Source organism: Coffea arabica, chromosome 9e (assembly GCF_036785885.1).
Source record: "Coffea arabica cultivar ET-39 chromosome 9e, Coffea Arabica ET-39 HiFi, whole genome shotgun sequence".
Classification (NCBI taxonomy): Eukaryota; Viridiplantae; Streptophyta; class Magnoliopsida; order Gentianales; family Rubiaceae; genus Coffea; species Coffea arabica.
In genome coordinates this window covers 3,281,859-3,302,320 of record NC_092327.1, presented here as the reverse complement: position 1 = coordinate 3,302,320, position 20,462 = coordinate 3,281,859, and the positions used below count along the sequence as shown (strand labels likewise).

At 36.3% G+C, this 20,462-nt stretch overlaps 2 protein-coding genes across 2 annotated transcripts; both read right to left on the bottom strand.

Moving 5' to 3' along the window:
- Positions 1-1,615: 1,615 nt before the first annotated feature.
- Positions 1,616-5,932, bottom strand: LOC140014886 (uncharacterized). The gene is made up of 6 exons (XM_072066523.1): positions 5,764-5,932; positions 5,083-5,352; positions 3,485-4,173; positions 3,262-3,418; positions 3,034-3,173; positions 1,616-2,614 (listed from the first exon to the last, which is right to left on the bottom strand). The coding sequence occupies exons 1-6, from the start codon at positions 5,930-5,932 to the stop codon at positions 1,616-1,618; spliced, it is 2,424 nt and encodes an 807-aa protein (XP_071922624.1).
- A 9,185-nt stretch (positions 5,933-15,117) lies between these two features.
- Positions 15,118-15,618, bottom strand: LOC140014885 (uncharacterized). The gene has a single exon (XM_072066522.1). The coding sequence runs from the start codon at positions 15,616-15,618 to the stop codon at positions 15,118-15,120; it is 501 nt and encodes a 166-aa protein (XP_071922623.1).
- Positions 15,619-20,462: the final 4,844 nt, after the last annotated feature.

The following is a 20,462-nucleotide window of genomic DNA, read 5'->3' as shown; positions in this document are numbered from 1 at the left end:
GTAGTTAGGGCCTCCAAATGTAATAGTTAGTGCTTTATCTGCTTTATTTGTTTTTGTTTGTTTTGCATGCTTGTGTGTTTTACTCGCTTTCTTAGGGTCTTGCATCTAGATATCATGCTTATGTGCTATGTGCTATATGTGATTTATGTGTTTATTTCCTTTATTATGTTTAACATAATTTTTTCGATTGTAATAAATGCATGATGTCACCACACTAGTCCAACGCTAGTTGTGGCCCCTTTTTCCGATTCCACACTAGTCCAACGCTAGTTGTGGCCCTCCTTTCTAATTTCTCACTAGTCCAACGCTAGTGAGAATTTATAGACATAGGTTAGTCCAATGCTAGACCCTTATGGACCATTTACGCGCTAGATCATGTTTGTCTGGCAATCATCACATTTTCATGCATATTTTTCATTTTTTAGGGTTTTTTTTATCATTTTTTGCATGACATTTCCCTTATATGTATATCCCATTCCATATTCCCTTATATGTATATCCCTTATCTCATATTTTCCCTATATGTATATTGCTTACCCCTATGTGGGAGACATGACATTAGACTTGCATTTCATTTAAGAAAATTAGAACTAGGTTAGATCATTTGCTCTACTAGATAGGAAATACCCCTTAAATATAGGATATGGATGAGTGTGGCTTTTTAGCCTTAGCACGCTCGTATTCCCTCTATAAAAGGGAAAATTGAGTCACGAATTTTAGCCTCCCCGCACCCGTTATGATGCATTCCTTTAGATCATATATATTTGTATAATTATTATTTTCTTTTCTTTTTTTCGAGTCTCATATTTTTGCGTATTCGTGACTTCTTCAAAGAGCCAACTTGGGCATCACAATTAATGTAATTTGCACCAATTAAGTTTTCAAGAGATATATTCCGACCCCCCGACATCCTCCTAGGTTTAGGGTTTGCATCAATATAGTGACATCCAAATGTGATAAATTTTTAGATTAAGTTAAGAAAACTTTTGACTAAATCACGCAACTAGCCTTGGTTAGGTTGAAAGGGTGCCTTGGATTTTATCTTTGCCTTCCCTTTCTTCAAATGTGACTCTCGACTCCTTTTCTCTTGATTTTCGCAGATTTTGAGTCGTTTAAAAAGGGTTTTCTCTATTTTTTTTATTTTAAATGCATTTTAGGTGACTTGATATACCTTAATTTAATACCAAGTGGCGACTCCTATTTTTTTATTAAAAAACCCTTTTTAAACTATTATTCTGGGGCCAAAATCGTCGCACTTATTAAACCCCATTTTAGGCCCATTTTCTTTATTTATTTTCTAAAAATTAAAAAAAATCATTTTTTCAATCAAAATCAAAATTCATTTCTTTATTCATTTTTGCATTAAAAATACATTTTTTTTCAAAATTAATCAAACAAATTCATAAACACGTTATTTTCCATTAAAAAATGAGGCGCAACAGAGATGCTGTATTCTACTATAATCGCTAGACAATTCTAGTTCAAATTTGTTCCAAAGGAATTTAGGATCTGTTGGAGAACAATGAACAAGAAGAGTAGCAAATAGCAATCTTAAGGAAGATGACATTTGGAAAATAGCAACTTCTTCAAAAGTTTCTTCAATATATGTATCAGACTACAAGAGTCCATGGCCCAAAGTAGCATCTCTAATGCTATTCATTATCTGACCATTAACAGTTAAAAGGTCATCAAAAGATGTAGGAGCTTGAACATGAGTCAGCAGGAGCCTAAGGTAATACCTTTCTCCCTCACGGGGACTAACTATCACCAATCTTCCAATGGCTTTTTTGGGTTTCCTCTCAGTCCAAACTCTAAACTTAGAAGACCAAACATAATGTTCTGGAAATTCTCTATAAAAGCACTTTAAATTTTCAGCTATTGTGTTTGCTTTGTTCATTTTGAAGAACTCAGTCAGCTTAGTTCTTGAAAAATCAATTTTCCTCATCAACTGCGAAAGGTCTGAGTTCTTGTTGAAGCTGATAAGCTGCTGCGTAGGTAGATGAACCTGGAGAGTATAAATTGCTAGAGTCATTTCATTCAACTTGAATTCATAGATTCGCCAAAAAGCTTCAGGGGGTGAAGTCCATCTCCCCTGCTGGAATTCTTTAATTTCATCGACATCAATATGGCTATCATCGGAAGTAATTTTAAAGCTCACAAGATCATGACCCTTAAACACGTACTTGTATAAATATTTCACAAGCTTCAAAGTAGAACAAATTTCCACATTCATGTGGCAATCAAACAAGGCTAGAAGATACAGATTATATGGGATCACCCATCTATTGTCAAGCTGAAACCTACGGACAATTATTTTTCTTCCATCATTTCTTTTTCTATAATATGGATAGCTATCCTCGGCGTGAGTTGTATAATCACAAAAGCTTTTTGGATAATGATTTTTACAGGTACCGTTTTTCATACAAGGACTACTTTTGTCCATAGTTCCGCAAGGACCATGAATCATGTATTTAAGGACAAGAGAGTACAGATGAGCATGCTGTCTAGGATCTGGCAATTCAGCACAAACTGTTCTATCATATGACTCAGGATTAAGTAACTTGAACTGCGGCTTCAAGATTAACAGTAAATGCGCATGAGGAAAGCCACGTTTCTGGAATTCAATAACGTAAAAATGCGCAGGAACCTCTCCAAAAATTTTCTTATCTAAAAGTTCATATTTGAGCATCTCAACTTTTGCTCGAAATACTCGAGACAAAGATCTGGTCTATCTTGAGGTTTTTCTGTAAATTGCAAATTATCCTGAATTTATTTCCACATTGGATTGCATGTTATGGTCAGGAAAATATCAAGTTTCCCATATTTTTGCACTAGCGCCATTGCATTGAGATATCTACGCCTCATCTCTCTTGGCCCACCTATAAAAGAAGCTAGTAATATGACTTTTCGAACTACTCTTGAACCTTTAGTTTGGCCAATCGAGATACTTTCCAGAACTCCTTTAAGAATTTCTGTCCAAATTTCATTTTGTTTTTTTCGCTGAAAATCTAGCCTAACTGTTTCAATTTTTACATAGAAATCAACTGAAAACTGCTGCAGCAATCTAAGAGTATGCAGTAGCATGGATTCATCATTTTCTCTGATTTGAAACCTATGGCAATAATATTCTCTAACCGACACAATATCCTCATCCTTCTTTCTACGATCAGCAACTATAGATGGAAACAATGCATATCTAATAAGTAAGCTATTTGTTAATCATAAAATCTGTTAAGTATAAAACGTAAGAGATATGCTTGCCTCTTGTTTCTAATTCCATAAGTTCAGATGGATCCTTAATAGAAGATGAATCAATCATAATGTCTTCATCACAAGGAGTATCAATTCGTTTCCTTTTACAGACTCGTTTAATTCCATGGTGCCATCCAGATTCACCACGAGGAAATAAAAGAGGATACTATAGAGGATCATAACAAGCATAATAATGCTGGACCTTATGGCTGGTATTTGAGTGGCTATATACTAGAATGTGTGCTCGCCTATCGATTGATTCGTTATCACTTTCAATCCATATAGCAGTAACTTGAAAAGCAGAAGGAAGATTATATACACGTTGGTCCAGGCCAGGGTAACAATTAAGGACAATATTGTGTTTTTCAAGATCTGGCATATCTCTCAGATCTTTGAAGAACCTAGCATAGGGATTTTCATAAAGAATATCCATAAGTAGCTTCAAAGTACTGTCACGCAGTTTGTCAGAAGCAGCAACTCTCTTTACTAATTCTTCATCAGTATCAAAAAAATAGAGATGATAAACACAAGGCCTATCCCTTGTTTGTGATAAACTATTGAGAAAATGATAAACCTTGCCCTGAACATGGAAAGTATAAACTCCCTGTGCATTTTTTGTCAATTCTGGATCATACTTCGCATCAAATGAAGTGAAAGATACGTTATTGTTATAAGTACGAGCCAATTTTCTAAAATGCTTGGATTCTTCATCAATCCCTATAAATAGACGTTTCAGAGCATAAGGCATTGGAGGAGCAACAATAGAAATTTCTCCTCGGGAACAGCAAAAGGTAGGAGGTTCCAGATGAAACCTCTTTGCTCCACAATATTGACAGTTAGGAGCATCAGGAAGGAGTAAAGATTCTCTAGAAATTTCTTCAATTCTAGAGATATTTGAACGACGGCGTCCACTATTTGTTCCTGCAGTTTAGTCTATGTATTTGGTACAATGACTAGTAGAAAATCTTAAAGGAAGGCATGAAAAATGAAAGATAAGAAAAAAGTCTGAAATGCTATGAAAATTGAAAGGATAACCTAACCGTCTCGGCTGTGCACGTATAACATTTGCACATTTTTTCGTGCGATTTGTAAAACCAGCAGGAATGTTGAACGATTTGCTAGCCCCATCTTTGTTAGTGAACACATCATTTAGTATTTGAGGATGAACAACCACATTTTTATAAATGCATGGGATATCTGGAGCGGCAAATCCTAATATGAGAGCCATTAGACATAGATTATCTTACAAGAGGAGCAAATTTTTTTTGTTTAGGAACAGAGATTGAAGATTGAAGAGGAAAAGCAGGTCAGACAATTGGTGCATATAATAATATGTGTACCTTGAGAAGCACTAGAAGAATGGAGATTTAATGTAATAGAAGAAGAACTACAGTCTTGTGAGAAGCTGTTCAAAGGTGGATTGTTCAAAGAGGGAAGAATTTTAGAATTCAAGTTCTACGTAGGCTCAAAGGTGGTAGCTACACTTTTACATTGAGTACCAGAGGTTTGTTGATTCGCATCAGAAATCGGGAAGGTAATTGCTGAAACAAGAAGCCATGTCATAGACAAAAATTTCCATGCTTCCGCTTACATGACTGGTCATTAGGTAAGGAATGAAAAGATAGATGTTTCCTTTTTTTTTTTCTTTTTTCCACTATTAGTTTCTATTCGACATTTCTGATGTCGAGCTGTTTGATTGAACGGAGTTGCTGTAATACGTATAAATAGGCGGTCTTATTTATATCAGAGCAGTGTATGAAAGACAACGATACTAAAGGCTGAATGAGAAAAGGAAGGAAAATGAATTGCTAAAAGCAGTAATATCTCTACCTTGAAGAGTGCTTAAAGACCATGGATCTAATACAATAGAAGAGCAAGCAGAGTTTGTGGACAAAGAATTTAAAGTCGGAAAGTTCAAAGAATCAAGGATTGTAGAATTTGAGCCCTTCAAAGATTCTGACATGGTATTCGTGTTTTCATTGCCAGAATTACAAGTTTGTTGGTTCTCATTGAAGACAATAATGTTATCTGAGAGTTGAGGTAATCTCCTAGACAAGACTTCTCTGTGGCCGTGGTGAGAAGATTGATCATTAGAAAAAACTGAATGTTAGGCCAAAGAGGAGAAGACACAGAGTTTTTCCCTTTTCTTTTTCCAGCATCGGATTTTGGTTGATTGTTTCTAATTTGAACTCTGTCATTTAGTGGAGCTGCTGCAATGCGCAAAAATAGATGGCCTTATTCGTAAATAGCATAGAAAGAAAAAGTGAAGCCATTAAAAGATGCTGATCCAACGTAGGGCTGGATAAAGCATCACACACAAAATAACCAGGTAGAATACCACAATGGTATATATACCTTGAGGAGTAAAACCACATTGTATTAAATATGGCACGACAACAGCAGAAGGACTACCACCGCTAACACTGGGGTATGCAGGCACACCGATGGATGCACACTCCATCAAGTCTTGAACTAGAATAGTTTCATGATCAGAAAATTAATCGTGATTACCCCGTAATTTGCTATCACCCTCGGGAGCAATAGCAGGAAAACAAACACCGGTCTTTATGCAACCAAATGGTACTCTATGAACATAAGAACGTGAGGATTTTTCCTTTGTTTTCAAAAGCCTAGCTTCACGCCTCCGACGCAAAAACGTAGCCTTTTCACTCTGTGACATTTCAGCATATCACTTTCGATGAATAGCATTTCTATCCATGCGACTTAAATAACTAAAATGTAGGAGTCGAACAAAAGCCCGTGAGTCGTAATTTACAACATCCACAAAAGACTAAAACATAATTAGTGTAAACAATAGAAAAAAAAACAATGCATATGCACCACTGTAGAGAACAACATTACATACATTGCATAAGGAAATAGAAAACATACATGCATAACAGCTTGACCGCACAAAAATTGAGAAAGAAAATAATAGCTTTACTGTACAAAATGAAAAAGGAAAAAGAACAAAGAATATATATTTTTGGAATAACCATGCATGGCAAGTCTCAAAGGTAAGCTAACAACTATCATGCAAAAGAGATAGTCTTGCATGAATTAAGAACGTAAGATAGAATGAAAAAGTAGAGAAGACAAAAAAAACAAGCATCTGACCTGCAGCAGAATTTCTGTCGCAATACATAGCAAAGAATCAGCTTCAAAGAAGGATTCTCGCAAGAAGCAAAAAGCCAGCGCATTCTACAGCAATAAATATACCATACGGATCTAAAATAGGTAATGACAAAATAGGAAGGAGAACCGAATACAAAAAGGAAAAGGCGGGAAAGCTTAAAATGAACTTATCACAAATCCAAAAGCGCACAGGCAGCAAGATTTACGAAGAAAGGGAAGAAAAAGTTCAAGTCAGCTAACAAAAAAGATCACATTACAACACTGCTGACATTAACAGAAAAATATAAATTTGTAAGAAGAAACTGACCGGGGCAATGCAGGCGAAGAAGTTGAAGACAAATGAGGCTTGCAAAAGAACAGAGGAAGAAGCAAAAGAGCAAATGAAATTAACAGGAGAAACAACACAATGCACAAGAAAGAAAAGATTGCCTCTTATCGGTAGAAAGGCAAATAGGAAAAGAAAAGAAGAACTAAACGCACTACAAAGCATCATAATGCCTGCAAAATCTAGGACTAAGACATGGCCAAAGTTCCTAATACCAAAGTTCCTAACGCAGAGCAAAGTCAAAGGAGCAAGTATAGTTCTAAAAGTTCTACAGTTGTTGGGACCTTTTTTTACATATATAACCTAAGTAAAAAACTAATTCAATCTGCAAAAAAAAAAAGAAAAAAGAAGAAGAAAAGAAGATAAAGCAGCATGTTTAAGAAGGGCAAATAAGTAACATGAAACACATGACCCGTCACATTCAGCCAAACGAATGACTTCTCCAAGTTTCATCACAATTCATTACCAAAAGCCTGACATTAGTTAGAGTGAAAAGAGAGAAAAAAGACCACCCACAAACCACCTGACTCTCCCTAGTGGGTTGCATGTAATGTAAACAACAACAACAAAAAACGGCCAATCGCTCACAAATGCAATTCACAGCCCATTTTGCAAGCATCAGCTCACGTGAACAGCGCATGGAGGATGACAACTTTTCAACAAATCACCAATCGACACGTCAGCAAAAACACACCTTCGGACAAGTTCCTAAGCTCTTAGTCTATATATGTTTGATAATGGCTTAAAATAAGTTTTAATTATTTCCATTCTATCACTTCCCAAATTTTTCATCAAAATTTCCATATTGGATTTAAAATTACATTAAGAAAACATTTTATTTCTAGACAATAGCTCAACACTTGCATGGCTATGATTGTCCCCAAATTGGCTATGATTTTTGATAAGGATGTGTCAGTAGCAGCTAAACAATGTATTTACGCCTACCAAACTACAAAAAGAAGGAAGCAAATAAGAACTAACAAGATTAAATGTCATTCTTTAAGTTCTCTTCAACATCAGACATCACTACTCTCCACTTCCCATTGACGACAACTTTCTTTCAGCACAATGGCTTATTTTCTTGTAGCATGATCCATCCCATGAATTTCATCCAACTCCTTTGAAGTCAAGAAAAGGTGTATGTTAAAGGCAAGAATGAAATGGTTTCCCCTAGTTCATTTCAAAACAATAGATAGTCATTCGATAAAGTAGGTTTATAGCTAAATGTTAAATTACACATAAACCATAGATTTATAGTTAAATCTCAATATTCTAAAACTACATTAAAATATTCAAAAATGAATTATAACTTCATCATAGTATCTTTAGTTACTTTTGAATCCTTAAACTTCTCAAATTTACAAGAGAAGGGCCTAGAGGGTAGGAAGCCCTAAGATACAGACTACTATGGCACATCCACCACTCTCAGGTGTTTCTTCTCCAGGGATCATGTCCGGTGCTTTTGGGGAAATTAATTTTTACACCTGCGGGTAATGGTGGGTAATATTTCTAGCATTTATCTTGATACGAACCCGGATCCGAGGATGCCAGAATTCGAACCACAAGCCCAAGACCAAGGTAACGAGTTTGTGGTAAGCGGAGTCCTAGACTATCAAGGGCAGCGCGAGATAGTTTCGAACGATAGAAGACACCACAATCAAGCGTGTTCCTTGATTGATAAAGTCGACGAATACTTTAGATCCTCTAAAGGTGCTCAAGGGTGCTTACAAGAAGCTAGAGAAACTCTCTTAATTTCTGAAATTGTCCCAAAAGAAGTCCTTTCTCTATGGAATTGAGCAACCTTTTATAGGCTTACAAAACAACTTAACCTAAAACTACGCGAAAGAGGTAAGTTTCCTAATTGAATTGAAAGACTTAACCAAAACATAACTAATTCCTTAACATACTAGATATGCCTTAGTAGGCTTACAAGACCCAATTGGAAGCAATAAAAAATCAGAAATAATTGGAAATAACGGAAACTGCTAAAACAACTAAATCAGTCCGACGCGTTGCACACGAAATCCTTGAACTTTGAATGCTTGGCTTTGGCTCTCTTCATTGGACCCCAACGACCCGTCAATGGACCACGTAATAGCTTTTGGGCAGCTCCTAAGATTCGTATCATTCCCCTCCTCTTAAAAAGATTTGTCCTCAAATTGTGGGAACGCAAGAATTGGCAGCGCGGGCTAACAGCACTTCGGTTATTAGCTCTAATGGAAGGAGGCATAGAACATTGTAGGACCAAGACTTTTGCCCCTTGCTCAACCTGCACAAAAGAGTGGACACTAAACAAAGCAAATGTTAGAGGTGAGGGGCGCTAAGCATCGCCCACAGGTGTAAAGCGCATCAAGAGATTTTGCTTTCTCTCATGGCTAGCAACTCGATTTTCCTTTTTCCTTGCATCTTCATGCTCACTCTCTGCCCTCAACTTCTCTAGATCTTCACAAACTTGGCTGGGGGATAAAGGGGCTAAAGTAATCTTCCTACCATCATGGGTAAAAGAATACTTATTAGTTCGACATTCAAAGGATACATCTTTATCGTATTGCCATGGTCGTCCCAAAATAATGTGAGTGGCTTGCATGGGAACGACGTCACAGATCACCTCATCCTCATACTTCCCTATGCAAATAGGCACCGACACTTGTCTATACACTCGCACATCCCCATCAGCTGTCAACCATTGCAGTCGATAAGGTCGTGGATATTTCTTGGTTGGGAGAGCCAAATTTTCTACCATGAGTAAACTTGCAACATTGGTGCAACTTCCCCCATCTATAATTAAGCTGCAAATCCTATCCTTAACTTTGCAACGGGTGTAAAAGATGTTCTCCCATTGAGACCCCTCGTCCTCCTTAGCAAGCATGGTTAACGCCCTGCGAGCGACCAAACATCCTACATTCCCAGGTAGCGGTGCAATCTCTTCCTCCGAGTCCCCATCACCCGTCAAAAGCGGCATCCTTGCATAATCAGACTCGTCATCTGTGGCCACTTCACCATTGTCCCTTATAACCATAATGCGTTGATTAGGGCATTGGGATTGTATATGACCATATCCCTGGCACTTGAAGCATTTTCGATCCCGATTGCGCGAGTTAGAAGCACCATTAAATGGGGTTGGCGCTCTTTTACTTGTACCCGATCCAACTTGGTCCCCTTTAGGCTTGAGTAGAGGAGTTGAGTTTGCAGGCTTCTCCTCTTTAGGTCCGGGATTGGTGCTCCAACTTGAAGGAGTTACATGGGATGAAGATCTAGCGGTAACCCTCCTCTTGATTCGCCTTTCAACTTTCACAGCCTTATCCAACATTTCACTCATATCCATGTAATGTTGGAGTTCAACTATCTCAGCAATATCGGATTTTAGGCCATTGAGGAATCGTGCCATAGTGTCTTCAGCATCCTCATTCACATCGGCTCTCATCATGAGCATCTCCATGTCCTTGAAGTAGTCCTCCACACTCTTGTTGCCCTGAGTGAGAGTTTGTAGCCGTTGGTGTAACTCCCTATGATAGTAGCTTGGGACAAATCGTCTCCTCATGATTCCTTTAAGTTCTCCCCAAGTTTCTACTGCTCGCTCACCATTTTTCCTCCTACTAGTTCGAAGCTGATCCCACCATGCGGATGCATAATCTGTGAATTTGACGGCGGCAAGCTTCACCTTTTGCTCCTCTGAATAGTTATTGCACTCGAAGACAAGCTCAATTTTGCGCTCCCATTCGAGGTATGTCTCAGGATCGGACTTACCCTGGAATGATGGGATGTTGAGCTTAACTCCCTTGATGGATTCATTCCCGCCGTTTCTCCTTCCTCGGGCAACCCTTGGTTGTAGATCAAACTCGCCATCCTCACTATTAGACGCATCCGACTCAACTTGCCTCGACCTTCCTCTGCTCAAACTAGCTCGATTTTTGGATGACTCCAATTGTTCCATCCGTTCGTGCAATGGTTCAATGGAGCTTCTAAGCATGCGCCTGAATTCTTCCATCATATCCTTCATTTGAAGTCTTAAATCAAAAGGTTGGGATTCACCCTCGTTTGACATGTTTTAAACCTGCGGGAGATCAATGACAAACAAAGAACCTCACTTCACTCCCTCACAATTTTCTCTCACACTCGTGTATGTCACTCAAATTGGCATGCGCCAGTAATTCTCACCAATTTTCTCAAAGCTCTTGATCACCCACCTTGAGGAAATTTAGAGTGACCTTAGATGAACAATCAACTACCAATAATTCATGCAAGTGCAGCTAGGCTCCCTTTTTTTTTTTTTTGGTGATTTCAATGACTCAAAAATTCACAAAATTTTTTTTTTTTTGACAAAAGTGCATAACAAATCTGGGAACTTACGAAGTGACTATAGATTTGGAAACTCAAGAAAAGGAATTCTACCCAATCTTAAGTCAAGGCTAAAATTTAGAAGTCTCCAAAATTCGGTTTTCCAAGAATGTGGTTAGGCGCTAGGTGACTCAGGAAAACCCTCGATAATTGGAATGGCCTAAATTTTTTTTTTTGAATTAAAAGAAACGGATGAACAGTAGCTGCTACAGTACGTGTGAACAGTATGCTACAATACCGTGCTACAGTACCGTGAACAGTGAAACGATTAACTGACAATTAGCAACACAAACTGCGGCAGACCGACAACACAAAAGAATTTAAGAAGAAAACCCTAATAATAAACTCTAAACAAATACGACAAGAACAAAATAAAAGGGATATAACTTGATACCTTAACCTATGCTCTGATACCAACTGATACGAACCCGGATCCGAGGATGCCAGAATTCGAACCACAAGCCCAAGACCAAGGTAACGAGTTTGTGGTAAGCGGAGTCCTAGACTATCAAGGGCAGCGCGAGATAGTTTCGAACGATAGAAGACACCACAATCAAGCGTGTTCCTTGATTGATAAAGTCGACGAACACTTTAGATCCTCTAAAGGTGCTCAAGGGTGCTTACAAGAAGCTAGAGAAACTCTCTTAATTTCTGAAATTGTCCCAAAAGAAGTCCATTCTCTATGGAATTGAGCAGCCTTTTATAGGCTTACAAAACAACTTAACCTAAAACTACGCGAAAGATGTAAGTTTCCTAATTGAATTGAAAGACTTAACCAAAACATAACTAATTCCTTAACATACTAGATATGCCTTAGTAGGCTTACAAGACCCAATTGGAAGCAATAAAAAATAGGAAATAATTGGAAATAACGGAAACTGCTAAAACAACTAAATCAGTCCGACGCGTTGCACACGAAATCCTTGAACTTTGAATGCTTGGCTTTGGCTCTCTTCATTGGACCCCAACGACCCGTCAATGGACCACGTAATAGCTTTTGGGCAGCTCCTAAGATTCGCATCATATCTCTTGTTTGGAAACATCAGATTATATAACAAAAAGTACAAAACAGCTAAATCTCTAAAATCTAGTGGCTAAGCATTTAGACACACCGATCAAATCCAAAATCATAAATTCACAATTTGGATTGCCAATTGGTGTCGGGACATCCCATCCTGATATTGGCACTAAATATGACAAAATTTTTCAAAAATAATCAAATGTACATAAAGTAGAAAAGATATTTGAAATCAATATACCACTCCATTAACTCTATAATTGAAGTTCTACTCTTATCTAAATAATTGATTCTATAAGTTTGGTGTAAATGTATAATAAGAAAGAGAATTAAAGAGAGAGGAACCCTAGAGAGTGAAGACTAGAGAAAGCAAATGAGGAGATTGAGAGAGGAAGAAATGTGGAGCCAACGAATTTGAGGAAGAAGAGATGAACTAGAATCTCGGACACTTCCTTCATTATTTTTAAATATTTTATTTTAACCAATTTTGTAAGTTACTAGTGTTTGCTTAACCAATCACCTTTATGCAGTGTTTTCAAATTCAGACCGGACCAATTAATCGAATCGGTTGAATCGGAATCGGCTAGGCATCCTATCGAGTCAAATTAAAAATTCGAGTGGTTGATCGAGTGACTAAAAGTAAAAACTAAAAAGATGAAAAATCCAAAGAAAAGGGAACATCAGCCAACCCCTTGCTTGACCAAATCCTTAATCTCCCTAATCGTTGCCATTCTATTCTTTCAACCTCTACCCGGCGCCACCTGAAAACACCAGCCAATTTTGGAGGACATCAACCTGCGCGATTGATTAAAATGCTAAGGTTGGTTTCATATTTTTCGAATTTACGATGAATTTGCTATATTTTTGCATAGTTACATGAAGAATAAGGATAAAACAAAATTTATTCGTTGGATGGGTACTCCCAAATCTTTTGTAGAGAAGAAACAGAAGAAATAGTCACTCTATACTTATCACTAGTTTTGGTATCTTAATCATTTGTTTGCAATATAGGAAGGATGAGACTTCATTACTTGTCATGTTGTCATCATCTTTTAGTTTCACCTCAAGTGTAAGATGTGTCACCTGAATTTAAACATAAGATTGGAAGTAGGCTGACATTTTCTCAGCTTATTTATTGGCTGTTCAGTATTCTTGGATTTTCTTATTCTTGTAATATGGAGTTGAAAATTAAAAAGATTCTGTATGCTATACAAGTCAATGTATCAAGTTCTGAAATATTTGTGTGAGCAAAGTTTTAGTTTGTTGCTCAGCCTAATTGTTTGTTTAGATAACAAAATAATCAGTTTGATAGATAATGGAGGCCATGATTTCTGACGAACAATATGATGCAACATCATACTATTTTATGTGTTTCGTTGCTTCTTATTGGCTCCCAACAAAACTCATTAATGTCAAGGTGTGTTTAGAATACAGATGATGAATTGTCAATTTTTATGCCAATGTCATTCATTCTCTGTTGTTTCCCTTCCTTCTTCCTAAGATATATGACAAATACATAAATTGACACCTTACACAGCTTACTGAATTGTCTCTGGATTATAACTTTCTTTGAGGGAAATTTTTAGATAAATTTTCCAGTTCACAAAAGATAAGTAGGCCATTACTTGGTCACAATTTATTGTTTGGGAAATTTTCAAATTCACTTCTCAACCGTACACAGCTTACTAAATTGTATCTGGAAGGTTACTATCTTCTAGAGAAAATTTTCCAGTTCACAAAAGATAAGTAGACTGTCACTTGGTCACAATTTATTGGTTGGGAAATTTCCAAACTCATATCTCAACCTTACGCATCTTTACTTTTTAGATCTCTCTAGTAATCAACTGGTGAGGGAAATAGAAGATTTCAAAAGTAAGCTACTATCAAAAATTTAGTTGGAAAATAATCAACTAAGTGGTTCAATTCCTCCATTAGTTTTTACTATTTCGACCCTATCTTACCATGACCTTTCATCAAGTCATTTTACCGGGGTTGGGCAAGACTCGTTTGTGGACTTCAATAAGCTTCAAAAGAATCCTCTTCAGACTGAAGCACCATGGAACATTACCAACAATGCTAGCATATACTATCCAGCTTTCATGCACTTGGCATTGTCTTCTTGCCAAATAAAGGAATTTCCGGAGTTTCTTAGAAATTTAGAGAGCTTACATTATTTGGACCTCTCAAATAACACGATTCATGGTGAAATTCCAAGGTAATTCATGTCTAAGACTTTGGATAAGTTGCTCTTCTTCAGCCTTTTGCATAACTTTTTTATTGGTACCATAAATCAACTACATATTACTCCATATCTAATGTGTCACTGGATAATTACTATCAATTGGGTAAGTATGTCAGTATGGCTTGTGTATTGAAAGTTGGCCAATGCAAATTACGAGAATGATACATCAAAAAATATGATTTTTAAGACTACATACTAGCGGTGCAAACGAGTTAAGGCGAGTTGAGTTTCGGCCTAATCAAGCCGAGCCTCAATATAATGTTAGGAACCTTAGAGATTTAGGCAAGAATTTGCAGAATTAGAATCAGAAAGAAGACTTAGAGAGAGAATATGCAAAAGAGAGAGAGAGAGAGAGAGAGAGAGAAGAGAAGAGAGAGAAAAATGAAGATTTTATTCATAACCACCTGATACCTTCTTACATTGTGGAGCCCACTATTTATGGTTATTGTCTAACTAATTCCAACTAACTCTTTATGGTGCTAACGACACCGTATTGATGATTCTGGAAGGATTATTTACATAAACTAATTTTTCAACAATTCACTAATCATTCTAATAATTCCCATCCTAACAATCCCTTCCCCTTGAGAAATGACTTGTCCTCGAGTCTGAAATTCTGGAAACTATTGCTCAATAAACATTTTTGTCTTCCCAGGATGCCTCATCAAAAGTAAGATAGCTCCATTTGATCAAGAACTGTACAACTGGTTTCCCATCCTTTAGAATTGCTCTTCATTTGAGGATCATTTTTGGTTGTAACGGACACAAGTCATGGCCATTCCACTCTGGTAACGTAGCAGAAACCTGTTACCGAGGTCCCATCTTCTTTTTAAGTAACAAAACATGGAATACTGGATGTAATCTAGCTCCCGTAGGAAGTTTCAGCTTGTAGGCTACTTTCCCAATTCTTTCTTCAACTTGGAAAGGACCGAAATACTTGGCAGAGAGCTTCAAGCATTTTCTAACTAATACTGTTTGCTGCCTAAATGGCTGTAATTTCAAAAATACCCAGTCCCCTACTTCGAATTCCCGTCCAGTTCTGTGCTTGTCAGCAAAATACTTCATTCTATTCTGAGCTTTGGACAGGTGTTCCATGATGCTGCTAACAATTCTGGTTCTTTCTTGTAACATCTGAGCTGCAGCAGGTATCATAGAATCCAAATAAGGTCCCAATGGTAGAGGAGTTTGTTTGTACCCAAACAAGGCTTCGAATGGTGACATCTCTAAACTGGTGTGATAGGTAGGATTATACCACCACTCTGCAGTAGGTATCCATTTGCTCCATTGAGATGGAAATTCACAGGTCATGCATCGCAGATAAGATTCAAGGCATTGGTTAAGCCTCTCACTCTGACCATCTAACTATGGATGGTATGAAGAAGTGTAATTAAGTTCAGTCCCTACCAATTTGAACAACTCCTTCTCTTTCCAAAAACAACAAGCGAACACCTTATCTCTATCAGTGATGATAGATTTTGGTAGACCATGCAACTTGATGACATTATCTAAGAAAACTTATGCAACCTGTCTTGCTGTGAAGGGATATGTAAGTAGTAAAAAATGCCCAAACTTAGTAAACCTGTCAATAACTACTAGGATCATATCATATCCTTGTGATTTTGGATGTTTTCCAATGAAATCCATAGAAATGTAGGACCAAGCTTGCTGAGGAATTGGAATTGGTTGTAAAAAACCAGGATATGAGAGATGTTTAGGTTTACTTCTTCGGCATACATCACACTCCTGCACAAAAAGCAATAACATCCTTTTTGAGTTCTGGCTAGTAAAACAAGGATTTAATCCTATGCCAATAACTCCTTTGTCCAGAATGGCCCCCCTATTGCAAAGGTATGCAAAGCTATTACAAGTTTGTTTCTGATGCCATTGCTTGTGCCTACATACATCTTTCCTTGGTATCTCAGTATTCCATTTGTCAAGGTATAGGAGGGTTAAGATGTGGAATCAGTAGTAACTAGGACATGATCTCTTGGCAATGTTTGTCATTTTCATAGCTTTTCAACAATTCCTCAATCCACCCTGGTCTTTTAGTAGAAATAGCCAAGCAAGAACTAGTGTTGTTATCTATTAGGGTATTCCCTTCATATCTCCTTGAAAGAATATCTGCAACTAGATTTTTAGCACCCTTTTTGTATTGAATTTCATAGTCTAACCCCAGTAGCTTGGTTAACCACTTATGATGTAGGGCAGTGTTCAGTTTCTGATCAAGCAGGTATTTTAATGACTGGTGATCTGCTTGTCGCGCCCTTTTTTTTTCAAAAATAATAATAATCTAAATATTTGGGTGTTAGAAAAATGAATTTTTTGATTTGGAAAATAAATTTTTTATTTTAGAGAATAAACAAAAGAAAAAGGGCCTAAAATGGGATTTAAAAAGTGCGACGGTTTCGGCCCAAAATAATAGTCTAAAAAAGGGTTTCTAAGAAAAATAGGAGTTGCCACTTGGTATTGAATTAAGGTGTACCAAGTCACCCAAACTATGTATTTTTAATTAAAAAATAGATAAAATCCTTTTTAGACGACTCCAGATCTTCGAAAAGCAAGTAAAAAGAGTTCGAGAGTCAGGGTTGAAGAAAGAAAAGGCAAAAATTTGATATAAAGCACCCTTTTAACCTAGCCAAAGATAGTTGCATGATTTAGTCAAAAATTTTCTTAATCTAACCCATAAACTTATCATATTAGGGCGTTTCTATATGGATGCAAATCTAGACCTAATGGCTATCAAGAGGGTCGAAATATCTTTTCAAAATTTAATTGGTGTGAATCACATTAATTGTGATGTCCAAAATGATTCTTAAAAGAGGTCATGAATATGCAAAAGATAAGACTCGAAAAAAGAAAAATTATAAGATATATAAACAAGTATATGGACCTAAGAGAGGGATGCAACATAACGGGTACGGGGACTAAGATTCGTGACTTCAATTTTCCTTTTTATAGAGAGGACGAGAGCGTGCTAAGGCTAAGAAGCCACCCTCGTTCATTTCCCATATTTGAAGAGTAACTCTCCTAATCTAATCAAGCAAATGAACTAACCTACTTCTAATTTCCTAAATGGAATGCAAGTCTGAATGTCATGTTTCGTACATGTCGCGCCCTATTTTTTATGAAAAATAAAATAAAATAAAATATGAGTTTTTTGTAAAAATGAATTTTTGATTAATTTTGAGTGAAAATGAGTTTTGATTTTTAGAAAATAAATAAAGAAAATGGGCCTAAATGGGACTTTAAAAAATGTGACGATTTTGGCCCAAAATAATAGTTTAAAAAGGGATTTCAATGAAAAAAAATAGGAGTTGCCACTTGGTATTGAATTAAGGTATACCAAGTCACATAAAATGAATTTTTAAAGAAAAAGTAGAAAAAACCCTTTTTAAAAGATTCCAAATCTATGAAAATCAAGAGAAAAGAGTTCGGGAATCAAGATTGAAGAAAGGAAAGGCAAGGATAAAATTCAAAGCACCCTTTCAACCTAGTCAAGGCTAGTTGCGTGATTTAGTCAAAAAATTTTCTTATTTTAATCTAAAAATTTATCACATTTGGATGTCACTATATGAATGTAAACCTAGACCTAATGTATATCGAAAGGGTCAATATGTCTCTTCGAATTTTAGTTGATGCAAATCGCATTAAATTGCGATGCTCAAAAGTGACTTTTTGAAGAGGTCACGAGTATGCAAAATATGATACTCAAAGAAAAGAAAAGAAAAGAATACTTATACAAATATACATGACCTAAAGGAATGCATCATAACGGGTGCGGGGGACTAAAATTTGTGACTCAATTTTTCCTTTTATAGAGGAGATATGAACGTGCTAAGGCTTAAGGGGCCATACTCGTCCATATCCCATATTTGAAGGGTTTTTTCTCTAATTTAATCAAGCAAATGCACTAATCTACTCTAATTTGCTTAAATGGAATGCAAGTCTACGTGTTATGTTTCACACATAGGGATAAGGAATATATATAGGGGAAATATCATGCAAAAGTGATAAGGATCCTAAAAAGTGGGAAAATATACATGAAAGGTAGTGATTTGTCACACAAGCATGATCTAATGCGTGGACGGTTCCTAAGGGTCTAGCATTGGACTAACCCATGTCTATAAGTTCTCATTAGCGTTGGACTAATGGGAAATTAGAAAGGAGGGCTACAACTAATGTTGGACTAGTGTGGAATCAAAAAAAAGGGCCACAACTAGCGTTGGACTAGTGTGGTGACGTCATGCATTTATTACAATCAAATAAATCATGTAAAATATAATAAAGTAAATAAACACATAAATCACATATAGCACATAACACATAAGCATGATATCTAGATGCAATAACCCTAAGAAAGCACGTAAACACATAGGCACACAAGTATGCAAACACAAATAAAATAAAAACGAATAAAAACCTAACTATTACATTCGGGGGGTTCTAACTACAATCTAAAAGGGGAAAGAATGAAATAAAATAAAATAATAACCTAACTATTACAATTTGGCATTTAATCGCCTTTCAAATAATCAAAATTAAATTAAAATAAATATACTAAATTAAAACAAATAAAGTGACTAAAATAAATAAATAAAATAAAATAAAAACATCCAAAAAGCATGTAATTACACACATAAAATCACATAGGAGCATATAGGATCAAGTAAAATCAAAATAAAGATTAGAGTATACCTCCCTTGAATTGGTCACCTAATGAAATGAAATTACTCCCTTTCTACCCTCCAACACAAAAAAAATGATTAAGGTACAACTTTAGTTAACAAATAATCATAAGAGATGAAACTAAACATGAAATTGAACAATTAAAACATTTAAATGAACGTAAACAATCTTTATTCAAAAATTTAAAACAAGCGGGGACTTAATTGAAAGAATTAAAGAAGTTTGTGGGGTCAAATTATTATTACTACAAATATTAAGGGTCTAAATTAAAATAAAATGAAATAAAATTAAGGGCTTAAGATGAAGCATACCAAAACCAAATGCTAAACTTCACAAAATGAATGAAAACCCCAAATCAAAACTATAAATCTATCAAAAATTATTAAACCTTCAATTGCTCTCCTAAAACTTATGAATAATCTGTCCAAAAATCACATTGAAGCATGCCAAAGAAAGTTAACATTTTAAAAGTACAAAATTGATTAAATTTTCCAAATTTCTGGGCCATGATAGAATAAAGGAAAACTTGAGGGGTTAAAATACAATTGTTTGAAAAATCCCATGCAAAGCCGCGAAGCTTTCTTCTTCTTCTTTGCTGGTTTCTTTCCTCTGCAACTAGGTTCTCAAATGCAACCTCCTCCTTATTCAAACGCAACTCATGTCTCACCCAACGACAATTTAGACCAAAGCAACAAAATTAACAAGTATTTTTTCTCACTTTTCACCTTAAAACTCTTATATTTAAACACAAAATTCAGAGGAAAAGAGCATGCAAAAATCTGGAAAATGTTTTGCAACTTGGGCTTTCATTTCCAGAAACCACAGGAAATACCATTCCAAACAAGCAAGATCTCATAGTTTATGCATTTTATAACCTAACACAAAAAGAAACACAAAGGGAAAAGAACCTAACACAAGGAAAACATGAAATGAAGCAAAAGCAAAGAAATGAGGAAAAACAAGGAAGTTGCAGCAACAAGATCCGTGAACAAAAGAAGAAAAGGGGAAACTGATCAAGGAGAATAAACCAAGTTAGAGCCATTTCTAACATTCCTTCGCTGCTTTGTGTAGTCAAATCACCGTGAACATCCATGGAATGAGCCAGATCCACAAAAACCCAGGATGCATCAAAAACCAGATTCATAAAGCATCAAAAACCCAGGATGCAGATTTCGGTGAAGAGCTGTGAAGACCCGAACTTTAGATCCGAATTTAAAGGCTATATTGGCGTTTTTTCTAAAAGTGTTCAGAACCAAAATTGCTCTCCTAACACTAGAGAAAATGCAGAAATCAAAAAGTCCTCAAAAGAACTTGTAACAAAAGAGAAAATCCTCCCCAAAAATGGCTGAACGATCAGCTTGTTTTAGCAAATTTTCTGAAAAACTCTCTCCTCTTTTCTCTTTGTTTTTCTTTGTTCCGTTTCCTGATCTCTCTCTTTTGTCCTCAGATTATCTCTCCTCTTCCTC